Source organism: Pongo pygmaeus, chromosome 18, assembly GCF_028885625.2.
Source record: "Pongo pygmaeus isolate AG05252 chromosome 18, NHGRI_mPonPyg2-v2.0_pri, whole genome shotgun sequence".
NCBI classification, from domain to species: domain Eukaryota; kingdom Metazoa; phylum Chordata; class Mammalia; order Primates; family Hominidae; genus Pongo; species Pongo pygmaeus.
In genome coordinates this window covers 87,238,698-87,262,061 of record NC_072391.2, presented here as the reverse complement: position 1 = coordinate 87,262,061, position 23,364 = coordinate 87,238,698, and the positions used below count along the sequence as shown (strand labels likewise).

General features: G+C 55.5%; 1 protein-coding gene across 12 annotated transcripts; it reads right to left on the bottom strand.

The window, feature by feature from the left end:
* Positions 1 to 505: 505 nt before the first annotated feature.
* On the bottom strand, positions 506 to 19,894 carry DEF8 (differentially expressed in FDCP 8 homolog). 12 transcript variants are annotated; one of them, XM_054455497.2, is made up of 13 exons: positions 19,694 to 19,878; positions 19,248 to 19,344; positions 14,395 to 14,528; positions 13,505 to 13,602; positions 11,082 to 11,231; positions 9,619 to 9,760; positions 7,571 to 7,735; positions 6,739 to 6,866; positions 6,477 to 6,590; positions 5,129 to 5,209; positions 4,265 to 4,405; positions 4,000 to 4,109; positions 506 to 2,697 (listed from the first exon to the last, which is right to left on the bottom strand). In XM_054455497.2, the coding sequence occupies exons 1-13, from the start codon at positions 19,815 to 19,817 to the stop codon at positions 2,595 to 2,597; spliced, it is 1,587 nt and encodes a 528-aa protein (XP_054311472.2). In that variant the 5' UTR covers positions 19,818 to 19,878; the 3' UTR covers positions 506 to 2,594. The 12 variants fall into 12 exon arrangements, with proteins under 12 accessions (XP_054311472.2, XP_054311473.2, XP_063510277.1 ...); XM_054455498.2 differs by having other exon boundaries at positions 4,265 to 4,354; positions 19,694 to 19,877; XM_063654207.1 differs by having other exon boundaries at positions 19,248 to 19,341; positions 19,694 to 19,751.
* Positions 19,895 to 23,364: the final 3,470 nt, after the last annotated feature.

Sequence of the window (23,364 nt, the reverse complement as noted above, 5' to 3'; positions counted from 1 at the left end):
CATTGTCATACACTGCTGGTGGGAATGTCCTTCTGGAAGGACATCGGACACTAAGAAAAATCAATGCCTGGCTGGGCGCCGTGGCTCACGCCTGTAATGCCAGCACTTTGGGAGGCCGAGGCAGGAGGATCACCTGAGGCCAGGAGTTTGAGACCAGCCTAGCCAACATGGTAAAACCCTGTCTCTACTAAAAATTCAAAAAATTAGCTGGGCGTGGTGGCATGCACCTGTAGTCCCAGCTACTCAGGAGACAGAGGCCGGAGAACAGCTTGAGCCCGGGAGGCAGAGGCTGGAGAACAGCTTGAGCCCAGAGATGTTCAACACATTTGTGTGACACCACAGGTAGTTCTCCCAACCAATCAGGACATGTTACTTCGCCTCACACCAGATGACATTCAACCCCACTGGATGGCAAAGGCTGTCTTTCCTAAGCCTGCAAATGACTTGTATGTCAACAGACCAATTTCTCTTACTTTGTCCCCAATTCACCACACACACACCAGGCTAAAGGACATATATTTAATGAGACAGTGACAGCAGCATTGTTACAACTGGGCATCCCTCAGGCCAGCTTGGTCCCATGCTGTGGGACCACCCATGTGTGGTCTTCCACGAGGTGCTGGCAGCGCTGGGCTCTTCCTGCTGTGCTACGGACCCACAGAAAGACCCATACGTGATTCTGTTTACAGACTGTGTCACCCAGAAGGGGCAGGTGGGGGAGATGCTGGGTGGCAGGTAAAAATAAAAGGGGCCCAACCCTTTGTCCAGCAAATACCAGCACAGTTTTTCTATGGACACAGTGATTTGTAACTTGAATAATGTGAAGTTGATTACACAGATTTCGGAATGGCTAATATCCATATGACAGAAATGTGATGCATTCATGAGATGTGTGCAGATTTTGGGTGTTGGGAAACAGCATTTGGCCTTTAAGCCCGTCCTCAGCCCCAAAGAGGAAGGGGAAGCAGGACAGGAACCCACACTGTTGATCCAACCTCACATCACACTCTCTAAAGAGCTCCGACATGTTCCCTGCTCACTGTTCCACCTGAGGTAGGTCAGTACCCCTGCCCCCATTTTCCAGATGGGGAAACCGAGGCAGAGCAGACAGTAAGAACCTTGCCTAAAGCCACCACAGCGAGGAGAGGACACCGTCCCCTTCCTGATGGCGGAGGGCAAAGAGGAGACCTTGCCATCTCTCCCACTCCTGGAATGAGCCAGCGAGCCGGGCGGCCTTTCTGCCGAGTGAGGTGTCTCCTCTTGGGTTTCCTGGTCAAAGGGGACCAAAATATCCAAGCAGTGGCATTCTCTGCCCTCTGCCCACCGTGTGTGCCAGCCATGTGCACCAACAGCCAAACACAGTCCAGGGTGTGGGGGAAAAGGATAGACAGGAGCACCCCCACTGCCCAAGGCAGAAGGCTGGGAAGCCACGTCCTGACACGTCCTCTCCTGAGGCCCCTCGTGGACCGCAGGATCTGTAAAGTGCAAACACCAAAGCCAAGTGTCCCCTCACCCAGAGCTGTAGGTTTCCTCTGCTGTCCAGGGGCCTTTGTCCTGTGGAGTGAGGGACCTCCCACATGCCTGCCCCCATCTTCGCTCAGTCGAGCGAATATTCTCAGCTCTTGACCTCAGGCCTCCAAACAAAAGGCCATTGGCTGGTCATTTCTGAGCTATCTGGAGCCCTCCACAGGCAGCAGGACAGAGCTCCTCAGGTAAATCTGGTTCCAAGAAATGCCACCAGACCACTGCAGGATCCCATCGCCTAACTGGAACCTCCCCCAGCGCACAGTCCCTGCTCCACACCTGGAGACCAGGACACCCTCCTCAGGCAGGGGCCACAGCCTCCTAGCTTGGAGCACCAGGACAGGTGGGCTGGGCCAAAGCAGGAGCACCCAGCAGGGAAAAGCTCCATGGCCCCTTCCCTGCTGTTGTACAGAAACAACAAGTGACCCCACTGGACTGACCACCCAATGAGGCCTTTGAACCTCAGGCCAGGGAGAGGCAGGTCTGCAGGTGACAACTGTGAACAGCCCCAGCTGGGGACAACCAGAAATCCCCAAGGCGACGAGTGGCTGAAAGGGATGGAGCCCCCAGGCAGAGCCGAAACCCCACTGCAGGTGAGACTCGGCCCTTGGCTGAGTGTGTGCAGCTGCATCCTCAGGTGTTACTCAACACTCCTCTGAAGCTCTCTCGGGGTCTTGGCCTGATGAGTTTCCAGGGTGGCCAGGACAGGAGCTGTGGAATCTCTAGGGCCCGGATGCCCTGGTCCAGGGGTGTGGAGGGCTCTGTGCCATGGGGGAGATGAGATGTCCCCCCAACTCCCTGCCCATGGAGTTCTGCATTGGGGGAAGGATGGGGGCCACGCAAGGACCCCTCACAGCAGCACACCCAGGTGACAGCCAGGTGCGGCCGCCCCGAGTCCCAGCAAGCACCTGGGAGACAGCGGGCCTTGACACTGCCCACCACTCTGGCCCAGCAGGGGTGGAGGGGTCCAGGGCCGCACCCCAGGGGTCTCCAGAGCAGAACGAACAACTTGACGTTGGCAGGGTGGGTCCTGGCGGGCCAGGTGGGGTGCCCAGCACTGTTCCTCAGCGCTAGGCCTCCACGTCAGGACCTGGCTCCTGGAAGAGCGACTGCTTCCTCAGGCTGAGCCGGGCACACTTGGGACACGTGGTAGAGTTGTCGTAGTAGCAGTCCCTGGGGGCAGAAACAGGTTGGGGCTCTCTGCGCAGGAAACTCCAGCACTGAATCCCCGCAAGCGTCCTAGGTCAGCTCCTATCATCCCCTCTACAGCCGTTACCAAAGGGCAGAATCGGGGTCTGCAGCCAGAGGCAAGTGACTGTATGGCCGTGTGCAGAGCGCTTACGGGCGTGCAGATGTGGACCTCCAGGGGTCCTCACGTTACCTGCTATCCCCTGACCACACAGGTCCCAGTTCATACAGCTGAGGGGCTGAGCCAGGTGGCCACGCCAGACTCGACTCAGAGCCCTTCCTCACGATTCCCACCTGTTCTTATCCCAGTGTGCCTGGCACCTCCCCTGGCTCCCAAACTGTACATCACGGCACCCTGGGGCACCGCAGCCTAGTTCAAACTTTTAAACAGAACATAGCAGTAATTAACATCTGTCAGACACTGAGCAAATGACTAGCTCGAGCGAGTTCAGTCTCAACCTTAGTTTCTGCCACAGTCCCATCTGTGTGACACCATAGCTCTGCAGAGCTGGGATTTCAGCAGTTGCTATGAAAAATAGCAAATTCCAGGCAAAAATCAGGGGACAGAAACTGGGGGGGGAGTGTCCATATGATTCCAGGTCTGGAAGATGTATGAGGCCCAAAAGGTGTACCCATATAATTAGTAAGTAATCATACTTACTGAAGAAGGAAATTAAAATATTTTTCTTCTAATTTGTGTATATGATTTTTCCAAGAGCCACTCAATCTTTAGGATATAAATACTTATAAAGTTGTTTGAACATAAATATTTTTCCCTGTTGGTCTAGTGGCTAGGAAAAAAAAACGCGAGAGCACAAGTACTTAATAAATCAAAGTGTTAGGAATTTCTTTTGGCTTAGAAACACTTTGAAAAAATTACTGAGACATTAAAGGGTGGCAGGAACTATAAGTTTGGGAAACTCTAGCCTATACTAACCCTGAAAGAGTGACTTCAATCCTAGTGGAGAAAGGGAGCAGCTGGGATGCTGTGAACACATCAAAGACCAAGCTGGAGTTTCAGGGGCTGGTCCGGGAGGGACCTGGGAAGAGGCAGCCCCCTCATCCCCCAGGTGCTGCTCCTAAGGAAACTTCTCATTCGGTCACAGACATCAGGGTCTGACTTCATATCTCAGGGTCAGCAAAGACCCAAAGAGTCTTTATGTCTCCCCTCTCTCGGGGGAGCAGTGCCAGCTCCCACGGCATCATCCTACCGGAGGCCAAGGGGCAGCTCCCCAGAGAACAGGGCAGAGCCCCAGCCCCTGAGTGCAGGGCCCAGGCCACACCCACCTGTGGAAGACAGCGGAGCAGTCAGCGCACACAGACGTGTGGCTGTCGAACGGGAACAGCACATCGCCCTCTCTGCAGAGCTCACACACGAAGCCCTTGGCCTGGCACCGCTGGGGGGAACAGTGTGGGGTTGGGGCACGGGCACATCAGTGCCAGCTCCTCTGGGCACTCCAAGGCCAAGGACACACTGGGCTGGGCTGCTTCTCCTGCCAATCCCCCCTCAGGGCTGGGGCTGGAGAAGAGCGGCCCCCGGGCAGAGGCCCACCTCACAGTCCAGCTTGATGTGCTTGGCGAAGAGCGTGTGGATCTCGGTGAGTGAGCAGCCCAGGCGGCCGGCATGCACGTCCAGGAGGTCCTGGACAGAGTACATCTCGTCGTTCTCCACAAAATGCTGCCGATCCTGGAGCTGCCAAGTCCCAGCAGCCGTGACCCCCTGCACCAGGGAGGGCCCCTCCCACTGCCCACCCATGGTCGCTGCAGTGGTCAGGGCCCAGGTGCTCACAGAGAAACGAGCTACACAAGGGTCTGGGCCCCAGGAGTAGAATCCAGGAGCCCCAGGAAGCGGACAGGGTAAGATGGACCCGGGCCACATTTCCTGACCTGTGTAGCCCCCCGCCCTCCACTCCCCGATGCAGCCTCACCCAGCCACACTGCATCCCCACATTCCCCAAGCTTCCCACATTCCCCACCCTTCCTTCTCTATCTTGTCACAGAGTTCACCACCCCAACACACAACTTATTTTTCTTGTCTTCCCTACTTGAAAGGCACTAAAGGCAAGCATTCCTGCCTGTTTCGTTCACTGTTCCAGAATCTAGAACATCTGTATCTGTTGAACAAATTAGATGAACCTTGAAAACTGTGTTTTGTGGTCAACCTGCCTGAGGAGGGCTGGGCTGGACCCACCCCATGGAGATTCACATAAAGGCTGCAGGGTTTCCCAAACAGAACTGATTGGAGAACTCTTTTGTGGGTAGAACACCTGTTTGCTTTGTTCCTTGGGACCATGTTGAGGAGACCCTCTGCTAAAGGCACTCCATCCACAAGCCGTCTGAAAAAGACCTGAGCCTGAGGTGCCTCACCGCCCTGGCTGTGCTTCCCTTCGGGGGCCAGTCCTGCTGGCAGTCTGACCTGCAGCAACAGACGAGCCTCCATGGCCTCCCTGCAAGTGATGAAGTACGGCTTCATGAGCAGGATGTCCTGGCGCAGCTTCTGCAAACAAGGCGGGAGCAGGCAGGCCTCCTCAGCCAGGACACAGGGCTGCCCCTGTGTGGGCTGCACAGGGAGCCCTGCCCACAGGCGTCTCACCTCACACCCGGGGCCACGGCAGGGCCGGGAGGGGTTGGTTCCCCACGAAGGGCCGAGATCTGAGTGCTTCACCAAAACCCAAAATCACAGCTCCCAGGCTGGGCGGGACCGTGAGGCTCACTTACCATGGCCCAGAAAACCCTCCCTTGCCTCTGCCCTCACCCGGCCCCAGAGGCACACAACTGTCTAGGAACCAGCAGCCTCAGGACCAAACCAAACTTCCGGAGAAATCCCAGCTGCCTCCCCAGCCCTGGCCTTGGCAACTCAACTTGCTGCCACAGTCTCCTCCTGGGTAAAATGGGACCCGACTCCTTTCACGACCTTGCGTGAGACACCATCACGTCCTGCCGGGACTGCAGCTCCCGTCTGCCCTCGGCTCCCGCCCTACCTCCTCCCTCACCGCTGGCTAAGAGAGTGGCCACCAGCCATGCACAGCCACAGAGCACCTCAAAGTGGCCGCTGTGCAGTGAGACTTAGCAGAGGATACATGCTGGAGCCAAAGACGTGGCACAAAAAAGAAAAAGAATGTAAATATCTCAAAAATGTACATTGATTTCATGTTGAAATAATATTTTGGATATATTGGCCTAAATAAAATATACTATTAACATTAACTTCACTTGTTTCTTTTTACTTTTTTTTGAGACAGAGTTTCGCTCTTGTTGCCCAGGTTGGAGTGCAGTGACGCGATCTCGGCTCACAGCAACCTCAGCCTCCTGGGTTCAAGTGATTCTCCTGCCTCAGCCTCCCGTAGCTGGGATACAGGCGCACACCACCATGCCTGGCTAATTTTGTATTTTTAGTAGAGATGGGGTTTCACCATGTTGGTCAGGCTGGTCTCAAACTCCTGACCTCAAGTGATCCACCCACCTCAGCCTCCCAAAGTGCTGGGATTACAGGTGTGAGCCACCGTGCCCAGCTCTTTTTACTTTTTTAACATGGCTATTACAAAATTTAATATTGTGTTCACACCTGGCACCAGATTACTACCGGACACGGCTCCAGCACCTTCAACCAAAAGGGCAGCCAGGGTGCCTGGCTCACCCTAAGCAGGTGGCCTCCCTCCTCTGCTCAGAACCTCCCGTGGCCCAGAGGAGAAGAGGGTACTGGCCCGGCCCTAGGGCCCATCTGACAGCGCCCCTGCCCCCCATTTCCATAGCCCCAGCCTCACGCGAATCTCCACCAGCTCCTCCACATAGCTGAACAGCAGAGGGTTGATCTCCCGGAGCCTGAGCACGGGCCGAGACACCATCAGCGCCAGGTAACGCATGCTGCAGCGAGAAACCTGCCAGGCACGCCCGGGTGACACCTCTCACACCCACCCAGGGCCCGTGCAGCCAGCAACACCCACCCAGGGGTATACCGGCTCCACACCACAATCCCCCTTCCTGCTCTCCCTCCCCAGGGGGATGCCCCCACCTTCCAACCCCCACCTTTCGAGGCTCAAAGTCCCAGTTGTGTACGACGCGTGCAGGGATGACAGCCAGGTCATTCCAGTGGCAATGGCTGCAGTAGTACTGGCCGGTGTAGTCGCACTGCCTGGCCTCACTGGGCACACCCCCTGCAGGGTCAGAGGGGCCATGAGTGTCCCTGCCTCACCAAAGCCCCACACAGCTTTCCAGCCTCGTGGTCTGTCCTCCCATGGACCACAGCCCTCGGGGAGAGAGCCAGCCAGGCCAAGGGCTCCCTCCTGACTTGTCCTATCCTCAGCCGGAAGACCACAGGTGGTCCCAGCGTCTCACTGACCTGTTTTCTTATCAGTAAAATGGGATATAAACAGGGCCTCACTGTAGGACTGAGGCAGGGACTTAATGAATTAACACCAGCAACTCTCTAGAAAGAAGAGCTGACGCACACATGTGCACATCTGCGCGACAACCGTGTACTCTCCCTAGACCCTGTCTATGAGGCTTTCTGTGCTGTGTGACTTCTCCCTAGTCCCCATCTATGAGGCTTTCACACGGGGAGGCGGAGGCCAGGTCCCAGCTCTCCAGGGGCTCTTCAGTGACCTGGGTGAGTCACGGAACGGCTGGAACCTCAGTCTGCTTCAGTGGGTGAGTCACGGAACGGCTGGAACCTCAGTCTGCTTCAGTGAGAAATGAAAAAATGGTAGCAACGGACCCTTGTCACTTCCTAAGGATAACAAGCAGGGACTGTCCCAGGGCCTCACTCAGCTGTCTGACTTACATGCCCTTACACACCTGTGCACCCGGCTCCCCGCCAGGAACAGCTCCCTCACCCTCTTCTCTCCCTGCCACCACTCACGCAGAGAGATGGGCGCCCGGCACTCGGCACAGCGGTAATCCTGGCTGTCCAGCCCTGTCTCAGGGCAGATGTTCAGTTCGTATTCAGCTTGGTGGCTGACTTTGGAGCTCACACAGGGCTTGGAGATGAGGTTCAAGCACTTGCTGTGACAGCGGTAATAACACCCTAGGGTGGAGGGACACACGCTTCTCAAAAGTGGGAAGGGTGCACCTGCAGCCCAGGCCACCCTCAGCTGGCTTGCCCCCTCCCCATGGGTTCCATTCTCAGGCCCAGATCAATCTAAGACCTCCTGGCACCAAGGGAGGCCTTAGAACCTCAAAGACCCTCTTATCCCTGGCCCCTGAGCCTTGCCCCAAAGGTGGCCCAGACCTCATCCTCCAACTTGACTCACATGTTTGGGGCCAACCTGCCACTCCCACCATCAGACCCAACCTGTCCAAATGTAACAAACGAAACTCCCACCCCCTACCCCTCAGCTCAGGGAAGCCCCTCAGCTTCCCCATCTTGGTTTCAGCAGCTCCGCCTTTTAAATATCATGAGTTACCCTGACGGGTTTCTATCTCTGTTTTTGTTGTCGTTGTTGTTGTTTTTGTACTTTTTAAGAGACAGGGTCTTGCTCTGTTGCCCAGGCTGGAGTGCAGTCATGCAATCAGAGCTCACTGCAGCCTCGAACTCCGGGGCTCAAGCGATCCTCCCATCTTTGCATTGGAAAGCCCTAGGATTATAGGCGTGAGCCACCGCACCCAGTCAGTCTATTTTCTCATCTGTTACATTCTGTTTCCAAACCTTAAGCTGGCACTGCACTTAGCTACTCCTCACTCCCACCACCTGCCTCAACCCAGTCAGAGTCATCCTCCTCTTCTCAGTCACCTCCCTCTTCAGTCCAAGCTCAATCAGCAGCCAGAGTAACCTATTAAAGATCAAGTATGTCCAGCACCCACTTGTGGCCCCCACTGCACTTGAAGAAAAGCCCCAGCCACCTCTGAGCCCACCTACCCCAAACACAGAGCTGCAGCCCCACCTGGCTCTCTGCTCCTCCTTAAGGCACTGGCCATATCAACCACAGGGCTGCCCCCACCAGAACATTCCTCCAGACACAGAGCTGCAGCCACACCTGGCTCTCTGCTCCTCCTTAAGGTACCATATCAACCACAGGGCTTCCCCCACCAGAACATTCCTCCAGACACAGAGCTGCAGCCACACCTGGCTCTCTGCTCCTCCTTAAAGCACTGGACATATCAACCACAGGGCTGCCCTCACCAGAACATTCCTCCAGACACAGAGCTGCAGCCACACCTGGCTCTCTGCTCCTCAAGGCACTGGACACATCAACCACAGGGCTGCCCCCACCAGAACATTCCTCCAGACATATTCTCTTGGCTTGCTCCCTGACCTTCAAGTTTTTGCTGAAAAGTCACGTGATGCCGGCCGGGCGCGGTAGCTCATGCCTGTAATCCCAGCACTTTGGGAGGCCGAGACGGACGGAACACAAGTTCAGGAGATCGAGACCATCCTGGCTAACACAGTGAAACCCCGTCTCTACTAAAAATACAAAAAATTAGCCGGGCGTGTTGGCGGGCGCCTGTAGTCCCAGCTACTCAGGAGGCTGAGGCAGGAAAATGGTGTGAACCCGGGAGGCGGAGCTTGCAGTGAGCCGAGATTGCACCACTGCATTCCAGCCTGGGCGACAGAGTGAGACTTCGTCTCAAAAGAAAAAAAAAAAAAAAAAAAAAGTCACGTGATGCCTTTACATTCTGCCCTAAAGTCACATTCACTCCACCCTAACACATACTAGGTCCTTTCCCTTTTTCTTCATTGTACAAACTAGACACACCATGTAATTCACTAGTTTAATTTCTCATCCAGAACAGCACTGTCCAATGTAGACAGTACAACTGAGGAAATGCATATTTAGTTAATTTAACTTTGACTGGCCATGTTTGGCTAGTGGCCACCACACTGGACAGCTCAGATCTGAATGTGAGCCCAGCGGAGGTAGGAACTTTGGTCTCTCTCATTCCTCGCTCCTCATCTGGGTCTCAGCCCACCTGTGCAGGTGTACCAGGTCTGAATGAGCCCCCAGATGATGGTGTTACACTTGTCACAGGTCTGCTTGACGCTCTTGCTCTTCTCCTTGTAGAAGCGGTGCTCAAGGAGCACTTGGATGTTTGGCTCATCCTCATTGGGGTCCTGCAGAGGGTGAGTCAGGGAGGGGTCACAGGTGAGCTGGGCTGAAGTTCCTTTCCCTTCGCACAAGCCCCTCAACTTATTTCTTCCAGGCACCATTTAGAGCAGAGATTGTGAGTTTCAGCACAATGCCACGTCCCTTTTCTCCCTTTCACGTAAACAATGATCAGCTGGACAAGGACCACCAAGGTCACATGCTACCTTTCCCAGCATCCCTTGCAGCGAGGGGCTGTGTGGGGCTGCACCGGGCCATGGGCACGTGAGCGGGAGCGACCCGGCCTCTCTGCCCCTCCTGCTTTTTGCCGGTTAGGTGCAGGGCAGTGGAAAAGGAGGCCCTCCCCAACACCATTAACTGTCATAGAGGCTCCAGACCACCTATGGGATTTTTACGTGAGGAAACGAACCCATCTTCTCTAAGCCATTATGTTTTGGGTTTTTTTTTATTACCACCAATTCACCTGTTTCCTAATGAATATTCTACTTTCTACATTCCCAGGGACTCATGAATCAGCACAGGGGACACCGGGCAGCCAGGCCAAAGCACACACAGACCCAAGGACTGCATCAGGAACATCTGTGGCCTGAGACTCACCACCTTTTGTTGTCACCTTCAAGACACCACCCGTCCTTGTCCATGTGGCTCACTCAGGGAGGAACTCAGCCCACCCGCTTGCTTCAGTGGGTGGGCACACAGCACAAAACTAGCCAATCAGCCACCGTCATTGGGTCAGTGGGCGGGCACACAGCGCAGAACTAGCCAATCAGCCACTGTCATTGGGTCAGGGGTGGGCACATGACCCAGAACTGGCCAGTCAGTCACTGTCATCGGGTCAGGACTGGCCAATGAAAGTAAGGCCTGAGGTTCCTGCTATAACCCCTGTGAAAAGGCAGCTGTCATCTGCACAGGGAGGCTCAGCTCCTGGAAAGCAAGATGTGGTTGCCAGGACCATCTCTGCCACCACACAGGCAAGGCCTGCCTGAGGCTGGATCAGACACAGAAAGTCGAGGTGGGAGAGAGCAAGATTCCTGACACTGGAGGATCTTCCAGTCACCAAGCAAATACATTTTTCTTTTTGGTTTAAGCTACTTAGGGTTGAGTTTCTGTTCCTTGCAACAGGAGGGTCTAGGCTAATACGGAAACCTCCTGCAGTGGGGTGAGGGCCCGTCTTCCACTCTGCCTGTCTCGCGCCTTTCTACCTCAGCCCCTGAGGCCGAGAGAGAGACCACCGCCTGAGAGGGAGCCAGAGGCTGGCAAGGTCCTCCTGGTTCCACAGTTCTGGCCTTGGCCCCAGGCTGCCCCAAGGTGGGGCGGCCCCACACCCACCTTCAGCTCCTGGAGCTTCAGCCGGAGGTGGATGAGTCGCACCACGGCATCCTTCTGCTTCTCCGACTGCTCGGGAAGCTCCAGAATCACCTGCTTGCACTCCTCGATCGCCTGCTGCAGCTGCTGGACGTCAGAGGCCAGGAACAGACCCTGCCCAGGTTGGGGGCGGGGGTAGTCAAATGCCCACCCTGCAGGATCTCCCTGTTAAGGCCCATCCGCCGAGACAGGCCCAGAGCAGACCCCGACACCCCTCACCCAGAGAAGGAAACTGAACCCAGAGGGCACCGAGGACTTGCTCAAAGGCAGGAAGGGTGGCAGCACAGTCAAGGTCCACCCGGTGCTGCGTGCTCCTAGCCCGACCTGTCTGCCCACAGGCCTCTGAAAACCTAATGTTTGAAAGATGCTTTTCAAAAGACAACTTCCTTCTTTGCGAAATCCAGATGCTTTTTTGCTATGTCACTTCACTTACTTCTGAAGAGCTTCCTCTTGGAGGAAAGCTAGGGAAAGGACATTTGCTGTCATGAAGGACAGTAAGTGGCCTCCAGCTTAACTGCCAAGCCCAGGCAGATGCCAAGAGCCAGCCCCAGCACTTCCAGCTGCTTTCGCCACATAGCGACCAGGGGGCTCACGGCCCAGCAAGGCCCCAGACTCGGAACACTCTGGTGCTCCCGGGGAAGACAGGATCAGGTCTCAGAGCTGGGGAGCCTGGACCCCGCCCTCAGGAGCCATCCTCCTCCTCCGGGCTTCTGGGCTCTGAGACCCAGGCAAAGGGGAGGTGGCACCCTCCCCTCCCCCTTGCAGCTCAGTCTGTGGCCCAAAGGAAGTGCTCAAAATGTTGTAATATACAAAGCAAGCTGAGTGCAGTGGGTCATGCCTATAATGCTAGCACTTTGGGAGGCCGAGGTGGGTGGATCACTTGAGCTCAGGAGTTTTAGACCAGCCTAGGCAACAAAGCGAGACCCCGTGTCTATAAGAAAAAATTGAGAAATTATCTGAGCATTGTAGTGCACACCTGTAGTCTCAGCTAATCAGGAAACTGAGGTGGGAGGATCGCTTGGGCTCAGGAGATTGAGGCTGCAGTGAGCCATGATTGCGCCACCGCACTTCACAGCAGGGGCAACAAAGCAAGACCTTATCTCAAGAAAAAAGAAAAAAAAAGATACGAAACACATATATGAAGTCTCTCCCTCTTTTTTTTTTTTTTTTTAGACGGAGTCTCTGTCGCCCAGGCTGGAGTGCAGCGGTGCGATCTCTGCTCACTGCAACCTCCGCCTCCCGGGTTCAAGCGATTCTCCTGCCTCAGCCTCCTGAGTAGCTGGGACTACAGGGGCGCTCCACTATGGCCGGCTAAATTTTTTTTTGTATTTTTAGTAGAGACAGGGTTTCAGCATGTTGGTCAGGCTGGTCTCGAACTCCTGACCTCGTGATCCACCCGTCTCGGCCTCCCAAAGTGCTGGATTACAGGCATGAGCCACCACGTCTGGCCCAAATCCTTTCAAAGTTACATTTTAATGCTACCATAATGTTTCCCTCAAAAGTTGGAGATGGTTTGCATAAAAATAAAAGGTTTTCAAACTTTTTTTTTTTTGAGACGGAGTCTCACTCTGTCACCCAGGCTGGAGTGCAGTGGCACAATCTCGGCTCACTGCAAACTCTGCCTCCCGGGTTCACGTCATTCTCCTGCCTCAGCCTCCCAAGTAGCTCGGACTACAGGCATGTGCTACCACGCCCGGCTAATTTTTTGTATTTTTTAGTAGAGACGGGGTTTCACCATGTTAGCCAGGATGGTCTCCATCTCCTGACCTCGTGATCCTCCCACCTCAGCCTCCCAAAGTGCTGGGATTACAGGCGTGAGCCACCACGCCCGGCCTCAAACTTTAAAAAAAAAAAATCATTATATCCTCCCCCTTTTGTTCTTCAACACAAGGCTTCCATGGAACAAAATACGGAACAAACAAGAGTGGCCCTATAATACCGACTGGTCAGTAGGAGGCAGACCAGGGGCTTCCCCTTACCTCCCACACCCTGACTCTCAGCAAGTCTACAGACCTCAGGGACCCCAGAGGGAACCTACTCTCTGCACATGTGCTTCATGAAGACATGGAGCTCAGGGGATAGGAGCAGCCCCAGGTTCACGAACCCCAATCCCAGGCTGTCTCCACCTGTCTTCACTCAGACTCTGAGGGTCCCAGGCTGTCTTCAAGTCTCTGAGGGTAGGGGTCTATGGTGTCATGCAGGCCTGAGATTCAAAGCCAGGAGCCCTGGCTGAGGTGGGGGCTGCTGAGCCTGACAATGGAGTGAGACTGTACCCCAGCTCACAGGACACCGCCCTGCCACCTGGGAGGGAGTGACAAGGAAACCCTGGCCCTCCCTGCCTTGGGGGTTCCCTCAGTCCCTCTCCCCTCCCAGATCCAAAACCTTACCACAGGGCGGGAGAAGTGGTCCTCAGACAGGCCGAGATCCATCACGCGTTCAGGGCAGCGGAACTCCGGCTCCCCAGGGGGCAGCTCAGGCAGGGCCTCTGGGGGAAGACGGGGACAGGTGTGGAGGGTCAGCTGCTACCTCCTGCCTCCCATCCCCTAGGGAGGAGCTGAGATAGCCAGGAGTGGAAAAGGGATTCAGGAAGCCGCACAGAAAGGAAGCACTGTGAGAGCTGGGCACCACTCAGCTCTGCACACCGTCCAGTTTGCATTCACAGAGGAGCCCATAGCCTTGTGTAGACAGGAAAGAGCCATTCAAAATGAGGAGGTGCAATGATACTCGGTGCTAAAAGTCCTCAAGATAGCATTATAGAAACATCCCATTTCTAAGGTGGACACCTCATGCATGACCACGGGGGCTAGAGAAAAACCAATGGATGGCTACACGGCAAAATCCACGAACCCCAGTGTCGACTCTAGCCCGTCTCTGCAGCTGCCCCGCTCCAAGCACTCCCTGATGACGTCATCTGCAGTTTCTAAGGCTCATGCCACCCTGACGCCCAGAGCACGTTCCCTCGGCTAACCTCTCCCTCACCAGGTCTCAGCGCTGACCTCACTCAGCAAGTGTTCCCTGAGCACCTACTATGTGCTGGGCCCTAGGATACAGCAGTGACGGGTCAGGCACAAACCCTGCTCTCAGGAATGTGAATTCTAGTGGGGACACAGAAACAAACCACAGAACCACAGAACAGATGGGAAAAAGAACAGAGCCAGCAGCTGCCGGCTCCGTGGGAAAGCCAGGGCTGCACAGGAGGCAGCAGGAAGAAAGGAGGGGTCCACGTAAGCGGTCAGAAACCTGCCCAGCTCCCACCCTGACTCCCACCAGCACCCACCTTCAGGAGTGACGTCCGGGGCCTCCTCCCCAGGGCCCTGCTCATGCTGTCTCGGCCCAGACTGCTTGTTGAAGGGGTTGAGGTGGGCCTGCCGGAACCGGGCCAGCTTCTCATCATATTCCATAGCATCCCACCTGAGGGCCAGGCAGGGCCAGGATGAGTCCCCAGGTACCAGGCTCACCACGGACCACCCCCTTTCCCCAACCACACTGGGGTGTCTGGGGTGAGGCTGGCCTCTTTCACTTCCCTAAAGTGGGTAGTCCTCACACCACAGCCTTGATCTTCAGCCTTTTCCTGAAACACCTCAGCTGCCTCTCGCCCAGGCCCCCACTGGTGGCGTCCCCTTGGACAGAGCTCACGGTGACAATGAGGGTCCCACGAGGGCATGTGGCCCATCTGAGGGGCCCAAGCTCCCTGCCTCCCAGCACAGGGTCCTCTGGCCCGACGTTGCAGAGCTCCGGCCCTAGAGCTACCTATGGGATCCTCTCTGGGCCTCAGCCCCAGATACTCACTCAGCCCTGCTCTAGCTTGCTATCCACCTGCTATGTGAGACAGACCTCCCAGAAATGGGTTCCTCCTTGCTGGGCCCCAACCAAAGGTGCTTTCTTGTCAGAGCACCCTGAAACCTCAGCCCCTGTCTCAGGACTCAGGGTTGGACACTTGGGGACAGTGCCAGGGCCCATTCCTGCTCTGCCACATGTGAGCGAGCAGGGCCCACCTTCCCCATGCCCAGGAGCGGGGATCTTGGGAGGATTCCCTGCCAGCACACAGAGAAGCCCCCTACAAATGCATCCAGGCTCTCTGGCCTGGGTTCTGATCCTGTGATGAGCAGCACAACCTGAACCAGGGCCACGGCTCTGTGCCTCAGGAGCCCAGGAAACAGGCAGGAAGGGCCTAGTTCTCCACGTGGCAGAAGCTCAGGATCAAGAACTGGTCTTTCCCCACCCGGAGGCTCAGAAAACTGCAGAACACACAGGGCTGATGGCTCCTGGCAGGGAGGAAGGGACTTTGGTTGGGGTGGGAGTAGAGGCAGTTGGCATCCAGGCCTCCCACTTAACTTCCTGGGCCACACTCCTTAGCCTCTCTGCCTCCATTTCCCCATCCGTAATGGGCCATTGTGAGGGTGAAATGAGTTAACAGAGACTGAGCACAAAGTAAGTTCGCTGTAAGGTCTGTTGATGTGATAGGAAGTCAGAGATGTCTTTTTAAAGTTGTTCAGTAACTGCAACAGTGTTAGTTATGCTTTCACTATACCTGTTACGGTCTGAAATAATTCACAATTATAATAAACAATCCTATGATTTATCCTCTGTCCCTTCTCCCAAAAGAAAGAGAGCTGAGCCCAGAGGGGACGGCCCTGCTCAGGGTCACACTGTGGCCTGGGGGAACTGGGATTTGAACTAATTGCCTCACTGGCAGTGGGATAAGGAGGCCACCCCAACCCCACATGGCTGCCCTGCAACTGGGCAAGACTCCACACCACCTATGGGACATGTCCTGCCTGTTGTGCCTGTGGGGCAGGAGTGTGGGTTGGGCACCTGCACGCCAGCCTGAAAGGACCCAGCACCCATGGACAGGCTGGCCGTGGACCCAAACAGGGAGGCACGGGGAAGACACAGGGGGCGTGAGTGGGCCCCAGTCCCACCTCTTTCTCTTATTACCTGATTACTGTGGGTGGGTCACAGAGTCAGAGGCGGCCACCCGATGCCAGCACCTCCCCAGTCTCCCAGGGAGCACCCAGGACACAGGAGAACTCAGGCCATCCCAACATCACTCCTCCTTCTTCCTGAATGAGGAGCCTCATTTTTGTTTGTCACATAATTTCCCAGCCTCCCCAGCAGACAGACCTGGTAAAGTGACTGTTCTGACCCCCTCGGCTTGAGAAGATCAGGCAGATCTGAGCAGCTCTGGGCTCCTGGCTTCACTGACATATCCAAGTCCTTAGCCCTTCCATCCACCCCGGGAAGTACGTGTTCTCCCTGATTTACAGGCAAGAAAAGGGAGAACCAGAGACTAAATCAGGGCTATCTGAAAACAACAGTAATGGGCCAGGTGTGGTAGCTCAGACCTATAATCCCAGCACTCTGGAAGGCCAAGGCAGAAGGGTGGCATCAGGCCAGGCCCAATGCAGTGAGGCCCTATCTCTATTAAATCTTATATAAATATGGGCCGGGCGCCGTGGCTCACGCCTGTAAATCCCAGCACGTTGGGAGGCCGAGGCAGGCGGATCACGAGGTCAGGAGATCGAGACCATCCTGGCTAACACGGTGAAACCCCGTCTCTACTAGAAATACAAAAGATTCGCCAGGCGTGGTGGCGGGCACCTGTAGTCCCAGCTACTCAGGAGGCTGAGGCAGCAGAATGGCGTGAACCCAGGAGGGGGAGCTTGCAGTGAGCCAAGAACGCGCCACTGCACTCCAGCCTGGGCGACAGAGCCAGACTCCATCTCAAAAAAAAAAAATTTTTTTTACATAAATATGTATGTGGGTGTATATACATATATATGTATGTGTGTGTATATATACATATAAGAAAAAAGAAAAGAAAGACTTGTGAGAATTGTCCTTAAAGATAGGGGCTGCCCCTCTTCAGCCATCCCTGCCTCCTGCTGCCTGGAATGCAGATGTAAAGGCTGGAGCTGGAATAGCCACACTGGGGAGACTGACATGATTGCAGGGGACTCCACCTGAGGCCTGAGCTGCTCACAGCCAGGCTTCACTCAAGTGGGAGAAATACGATATTCCCACCAGTGTTATGGGGGGAGGTTTTTGTCTCTTGCAGCCGAAGTAGATTCTGATTGAAAGGCCGAGCTCGGTGGCTCCCGCCTGTGATCCCAGCACTTTGAGAGGCAGAAGTGGACGGATCACCTGAGGTGAGGAGTTGGAGACCAGCCTGGACAACCTGGTGAAACCCCATCTTTACCAAAAATACAAAAATTAGCCGGGCGTGGTGGCAGGCATCTGTAATCCCAGCTACTTGGGAGGCTAAGGCAGGAGAATCGCTTGAACCCAGGAGGCAGAGGCTCCAGTGAGCCGAGATTGAGCCCCTGCACTCCAGCTCGGGTGACAGAGTGAGACTCCATCTCAGAAAAAAAAAAAAAAAAGATTCTGACTGATAATCCCAGTAGTTTACTGGTAACAAGACAGACATGCCCAACTTGAATCCCAACTCTGCCAGCTCCCAGTTGTGTGACCTTGGGTAAGTAGATAAACCTTTCTCTGTCTCCATTCTCCCATGTCTCAAATGGGGATTACAATAGTACCATACAGGGTTATTGTCAAGATTAAAGTAGTTAATACTAAGTTCAGAGAACACTGGCCAGCACATAGTAAGCACCCAATAAATATTGATTACAATTTATCATTATTACTTTTTTTTTTTTTGAGACAGGGTGTTGCTCTGTTACCTGAGCTGGAGTGCAGTGGTGCGATCACAGCTCACTGCAGCCTCAAACTCCTGGGCTGAAAGGGTCCTCCCATATTAGCCTCCCAAGTAGCTGGAACTCCAGTGTGTGCCACCACACTCAGCTAATTTTTTTTAACTTTTTGTAGAGATGGAGTCTCACTCTGATGCCCGGGCTGGTCTCAAACTCCTGGCTTCAAGCAACCCTCCTGCCTCTGCCTCCAAAATTGCTGGGATTGTAGGCGTGACCTACCATGCCTGGCCTATTACTGTTATTTTTAAGAATCATGGCCAGGTGTGGTGGCTCACTTTGGGAGGCTGAGGCGGGTGGATCATTTGAGGTCAAGAGTTCAAACCAGCCTGACCAACATGGTGAAACCCCGTCTCTACTAAAAACACAAACAAATTAGCTGGGCATGGTGGTGCACGCCTGTAATCAAGCTACTTGGGAAGCTGAGGCAGGAGAATCGCTTGAACATGGGAGGTGGAGGTTGCAGTGAGCCGAGATTGTCCCATTGCACTCCAGCCTGAGCAACACAGCAAAACTCCATCTCAAAAAAAAAAACAACAACAAAAAAAATCAGCCCTGATTTAGACTCTGGTTCTCCATTGTCTTGCCTATAAATCAGGGGGAACACCTACTTTCTGGGGTGGATGGAAGGGCTAAGGACTTGTGTATGATGTCAGTGAAGCCAGGAGCCCAGAGCTGCTCAGAACAGACTGGCACTGTCATCACATATGGTGACCAGCCCAGGAAAAAGGGTGCAGGAGCTACGCCTGGGGGAGTCGCTGGAAACCTCCTGGTGTTTAAAACATGGCCAGGGAGCGTCAAGGCAGGCACGCTGGCAGGGACACCTCTGTTCTGCCCAGCAGCTGTACTCGAGGCTGCCAGCTCTCCTCTGGGCTGTGAAAAAAGGCATCTTTTATTTGCCTATTTACTGAGAGTCAGTGCCAGCCCCAGGCCTGGCGCACAGGCAGGGGATGAATGAGGGGAGGCCTTTGGCCTGGCAGCCTTAGCTTCTGCTCACACACTGACCTGGGGCTGCAGTGGCCCACTCTGAGCAGAACGCCAGCCTGCCCCTCTCACCAGGCTCACCCCACCAGTTCTGCACCCAGATGTGGGACTTGGCCTCAGAAAGGAGCGGGCAGGAAGAGGAAGAGTGAAAGCAAGAGGTCCGGCCACCCGCTGCCCCTCCTCTAGAGCCCATTGCTCTCATCGGGGAGGACTCCACAACTTAGCAATGAAAGGAAACCGAAGAAAGCCGGCGGGTTCCGGGGCACGGAGGGACCCTGGACTGAAGCTCAGGACACTCGGGATGCACGGACCTGGCCTCCCGCGTCCTGCCCGCGGTGTGACCACCAGGAAGTGGTGTCATCACTGCAGCTGCCACCCCGAGAACCTGAGAAGTCACCCCGGTGTGCGGAGTCAACAGTGTCCTGTCTGCCCATACCTGGATCGCCTGCCAGGGCCCAGGGGCTCGCAGGGACAGGACGGCCATTCCTCTAGGGCTGCTTGCCACGGAAGCCTGGCCGTGGGTTCGCCACCTGCTGCAGGGAGAAGCCACCCCAGCACTGTGCCTCCCCCACCTACCACACCCGCAGGAGCTCGCTCGGTATCCCGGGCTCCCCGGGGGGCAGGTCTCTCCCACCCACCCATTCCACAGATGGGGAAACTGAGGCTCGGAGCAGCCCAGGAGGGGGGCACAGCCACGCGGGTCCCCTGGGCCGCCCGGGTGCCCCGCACGCAGCTGGTGTGGACGCCGGAGCAGCGGCGGCGTCCCCGGGGTGGGGCGGCCGAGGTCTCGAGGCCCCTGCGCCGGGCGGGCCGCCCTCCCAGCCCCGTCCCCGCCAGCCCCGTCCCCGCCAGCCCCGACCCCGCCAGCCCCGCGCCGCTCACCTGACCGCCGCCGCGCCGCCTGGCATCTGCCCGGCCTCCCGGCTGCGCTGGATCCGCCCGGCCGCCTCGCTACGCGGGATCCAGCCCGGCGCCCGCTGCTGCCGCCTCCGGCGCGGAGGCTCATGGCACGCGGGCCGCGAGTCTGCGAGCCCCGGAGTCCGCCCGGCCCGCGCCCCTGGGCCCGGCTGTTCCACGGGCCTGACCCGGGGCTGCGTGTCCTGGGTTTCCGCTCATCGCAAAAGGCCTGGCTGAAATCCAAACCACAACACGCTTAAAAAAATGGGCGGGCCGGGCGCGGTGGCTCTCGCCTGTGATCCCAGCACTTTGGGAGGCCGAGGCGGGCGGATCGCGAGGTCATGAGATCGAGACCATCCTGGCTAACACGGTGAAACCCCGTCTCTACTAAAAATACAAAAAATTAGCCGGACGTGTTGTGGGCACCTGTAGTCCCAGCTACTCGGGAGGCTGAGGCAGGAGAATGGTGTGAACCCGCGAGGCGGAGCTTGCAGTGAGCCCAGACCGCACCACTGCACTCCGGCCTGGGTGACACAGCGAGACTCCGTCTCAAAAAAAAAAAAAAAAAAGGGTGGCTTTTAACTTTTTTTTTTAACCTCAGTGGTTGAGGAGGAAAAAGGAAGAGAGAACCACCGTGTGCAGGCAGCCACTGTCTGCGCCGCTTGCCACCTGCAGGGCCCCGCGGGGGCTTCACGGCTGGAGAGGGAGGGACTCCGTGCGACTCTACCCTCTTTACAGAGGAGGACACGGCCACACTGCGCTTAGGAGGCTGCTCCATGGAGGCGCCGGGCAGCGGGACTTCGGAGGCAGCTGGTGTCCGTGGGCCCTGGCATTATTCCTGCTTTTCTGTTGTTTACACACAGAGCAGGCCTGCTGCTCCCCGCCCCCATATCCCTACTCTTACACTTCTCAGGTGGAAGATTCAACTGCCCCCGCTTGTGCCTGCAGGGAGGAGCTGAGGACAGATGAAGGCCAGCATATGGGCCTGGTGCCCTTGCGCTGAGCTCGCGGGCTCAGTTTACCCTCCCTGCAGAAAAGTGTGGTTTTGGCTGCCTCTGGGCTTGGCCCACTTTGTTCAGTGGGCATGGTGATGACAGTGCCAGTAACTGGGGGCCTCCCAAGTGGGAGCCACACACCATCTTGCAGAGACCAGCTCGGTCGGGGAGACCCTAACCCAACTGCGCTAGAGGGATTAAAGACACACACACAGAGATATAGAGGTGTGGAGTGGGAAATCAGGGGTCTCACAGCCTTCAGAGCTGAGAGCCTCAAACAGAGATTTACCCACGTATTTGTTAACAGCAAACCAGTGATAAGCATTGTTTCTACAGATATTAGATTAACTAAAAGTATCCCTTATGGGAAACGAAGGGATGGGCCACAATAAATGGATGGGTCTGGCTGGTTACCTGCAGCAGGAGCATGTCCCTGAGGCACAGATCGCTCACGCTATTGTTTGTGGCTTAAGAATGCCTTTAAGCAGTTTTCTGCCCTGGGTGGGCCAGGTGTTCCTCGCCCTTATTCTGGTAAACCCACAAACTTCCAGCGTGGGCGTCATGGCCATCGTGAACATGCCACAGTGCTGCAGAGATTTTGTTTATGGCCAGTTTGGGGGCCAGTTTATGGCCGGATTTTGGGGGGCGTGTTGCCAACACCATCTCATTTAACCCTACGGAAGCCTGAGAGCCAGCAGTCACCTACAGGACAGGCAACTCCATCGGCCCCACCATAGGCCACATTGCTCAGAAAGGGTGGAGTGAGATTCCACCCCAGCTCAGGCTGGCTTCGGACGCCGTGCCCCTCCATGCACTCAGACCTGGAGGGAGACTGCCTTGAGCTGCCGCTCTATCTGCTGCTTCAAGGTCCCCAGTCCTAGAGATTCCACGTCCATCTGGCCTCTCTCCCAGTTCCTCCTTCTGGAAAGCCCTTCCCCATCTCAGCTCCCACCTGGGCCCCACATTACATCCTCAGCCTGGCAGTGAGAGGGACCCTGGGAAGAAGTCAGCCCCCACCTTCCCCTCCTGGCTCCTCTCCCCAACAGGCCAGGCCCACCCCCACCGGGACCCCCGCCTGGCTGAGCCTCTGTGGAGCACTCCTCCCCAGTAACCCCAACGCCTCCTCCTTTCCTCTGCTCAGTGGTCCTCAGCGATCTCTGGGAGGCAGGGCCCTTCCCCTCACTCACTCATCATCTCCCTAATCACTCGTCACTGTCTGATGTCTTCTGTTTTGCACATTTTTATTTATTATTTCTTCCCCCCAGCCCCCAACCACCAGAAGCTAAGAGCTGTAGGCAGCATTTTGCTGGCTTTCTTTGCTGCTTCACGGCCAGTGCCTGGACACAGAGGGTGCTTCCTTACATGGACTGAGAAAGGAATGGGTCCCGGGTTGAGGCTGGCCCTGAGAGGAAGGAGGTTCCTCCCAGCAGGTGGCCCATTGTCCAAATGCATGTTAGAACCAGTTGTGGATCTGAATCAGTGTCTACAGAAGCAATGGGAACCCTCCTCCAAGGAGAGACAAAGATAAACCCACACTCTACACGCAGTTTAAGGTCTACTTGCTTCATCAGAATGTGTTGACCAGGCACGGTGGCTCATGCCTGGAATCCCAGCACCTTGAGAAGCTGAGGTGGGAGGATTGCTTGAGCCCAGGAATTTGAGGCTGCAGTGACCCACTGCACTCCAGTTTGGGTGACAGAGCAAGACCCTGTCTCTAAAAATAAATAAATAAGTAAATAAACAAACATAGAGTGTGTCATGACCATCTCTATTCCTCTATAGACATTCAACAACACTTTTTTTAATGTTTAAATTTTTATTTATTTTGGGACAGGGTCTCACTCTGTCACCCAGGCTGGAGTGCAGCAGCTCAATCTCACCTCACTGCAACCTCCACCTCCCAGGCTCAAGTGGTTCTCCCACTTCAGCCTCCTGAGTAGCCGGGATCGCAGGCGCGCGCCGCCACCTGGATAATTTTATTTGTATTTTTTGTAGAGACATTTGCCACATTGCCCAGGGTGGTCTCAGAATCCTGGACTCAAGTGATCCACCCACCTCAGCCTAACAGAGTGCTGGGATTGCAGGCATGAGCTACCACGCCTGGCCCCATTTTATTCTTATTTTTTATTAAGAGACAAGATCTCACTCTGGCTACAGCCCAGCGGCATGGGCATAGCTCACTGCAGCCCCGAATGGCTGGGTTCAAGTGATCCTCCAGCCTTTGCCTCCCAGAGTTCTGGGAGAATCTGCAGTTACAGATAATTTATATACTGGTTTAGAACATTTACTATTTTGTTTTGTTTGGTTTCAGATGGGGTTGCCCAGGCTGGCCTCCACCTCCTGGGCTCAAATGATCCCCCCGCCTCAGGCCCCCAAGTAGCTGGGACCACAGGCATGCACCACCATGCCCAGCTAATTTTTGTATTTTTTATTAAGACATGGTCTTGCCATGTTGCCCAGGCTGGTCTCCAACTCCTGAGCTCAAGTGATCTGCCCACCTCAGCCTCCCAAAATTCTAGGATTTCAGGCATGAGCCACCACAAACAAATTTATTGAGCACCAACTATATGCCATACTCTGCTCAAAGCACTAGGACACTGTGGTGAGAAAACAGACAAGGTCCCATCACTCAAGGAACCAGACAAGCAAAGATGCAAATTA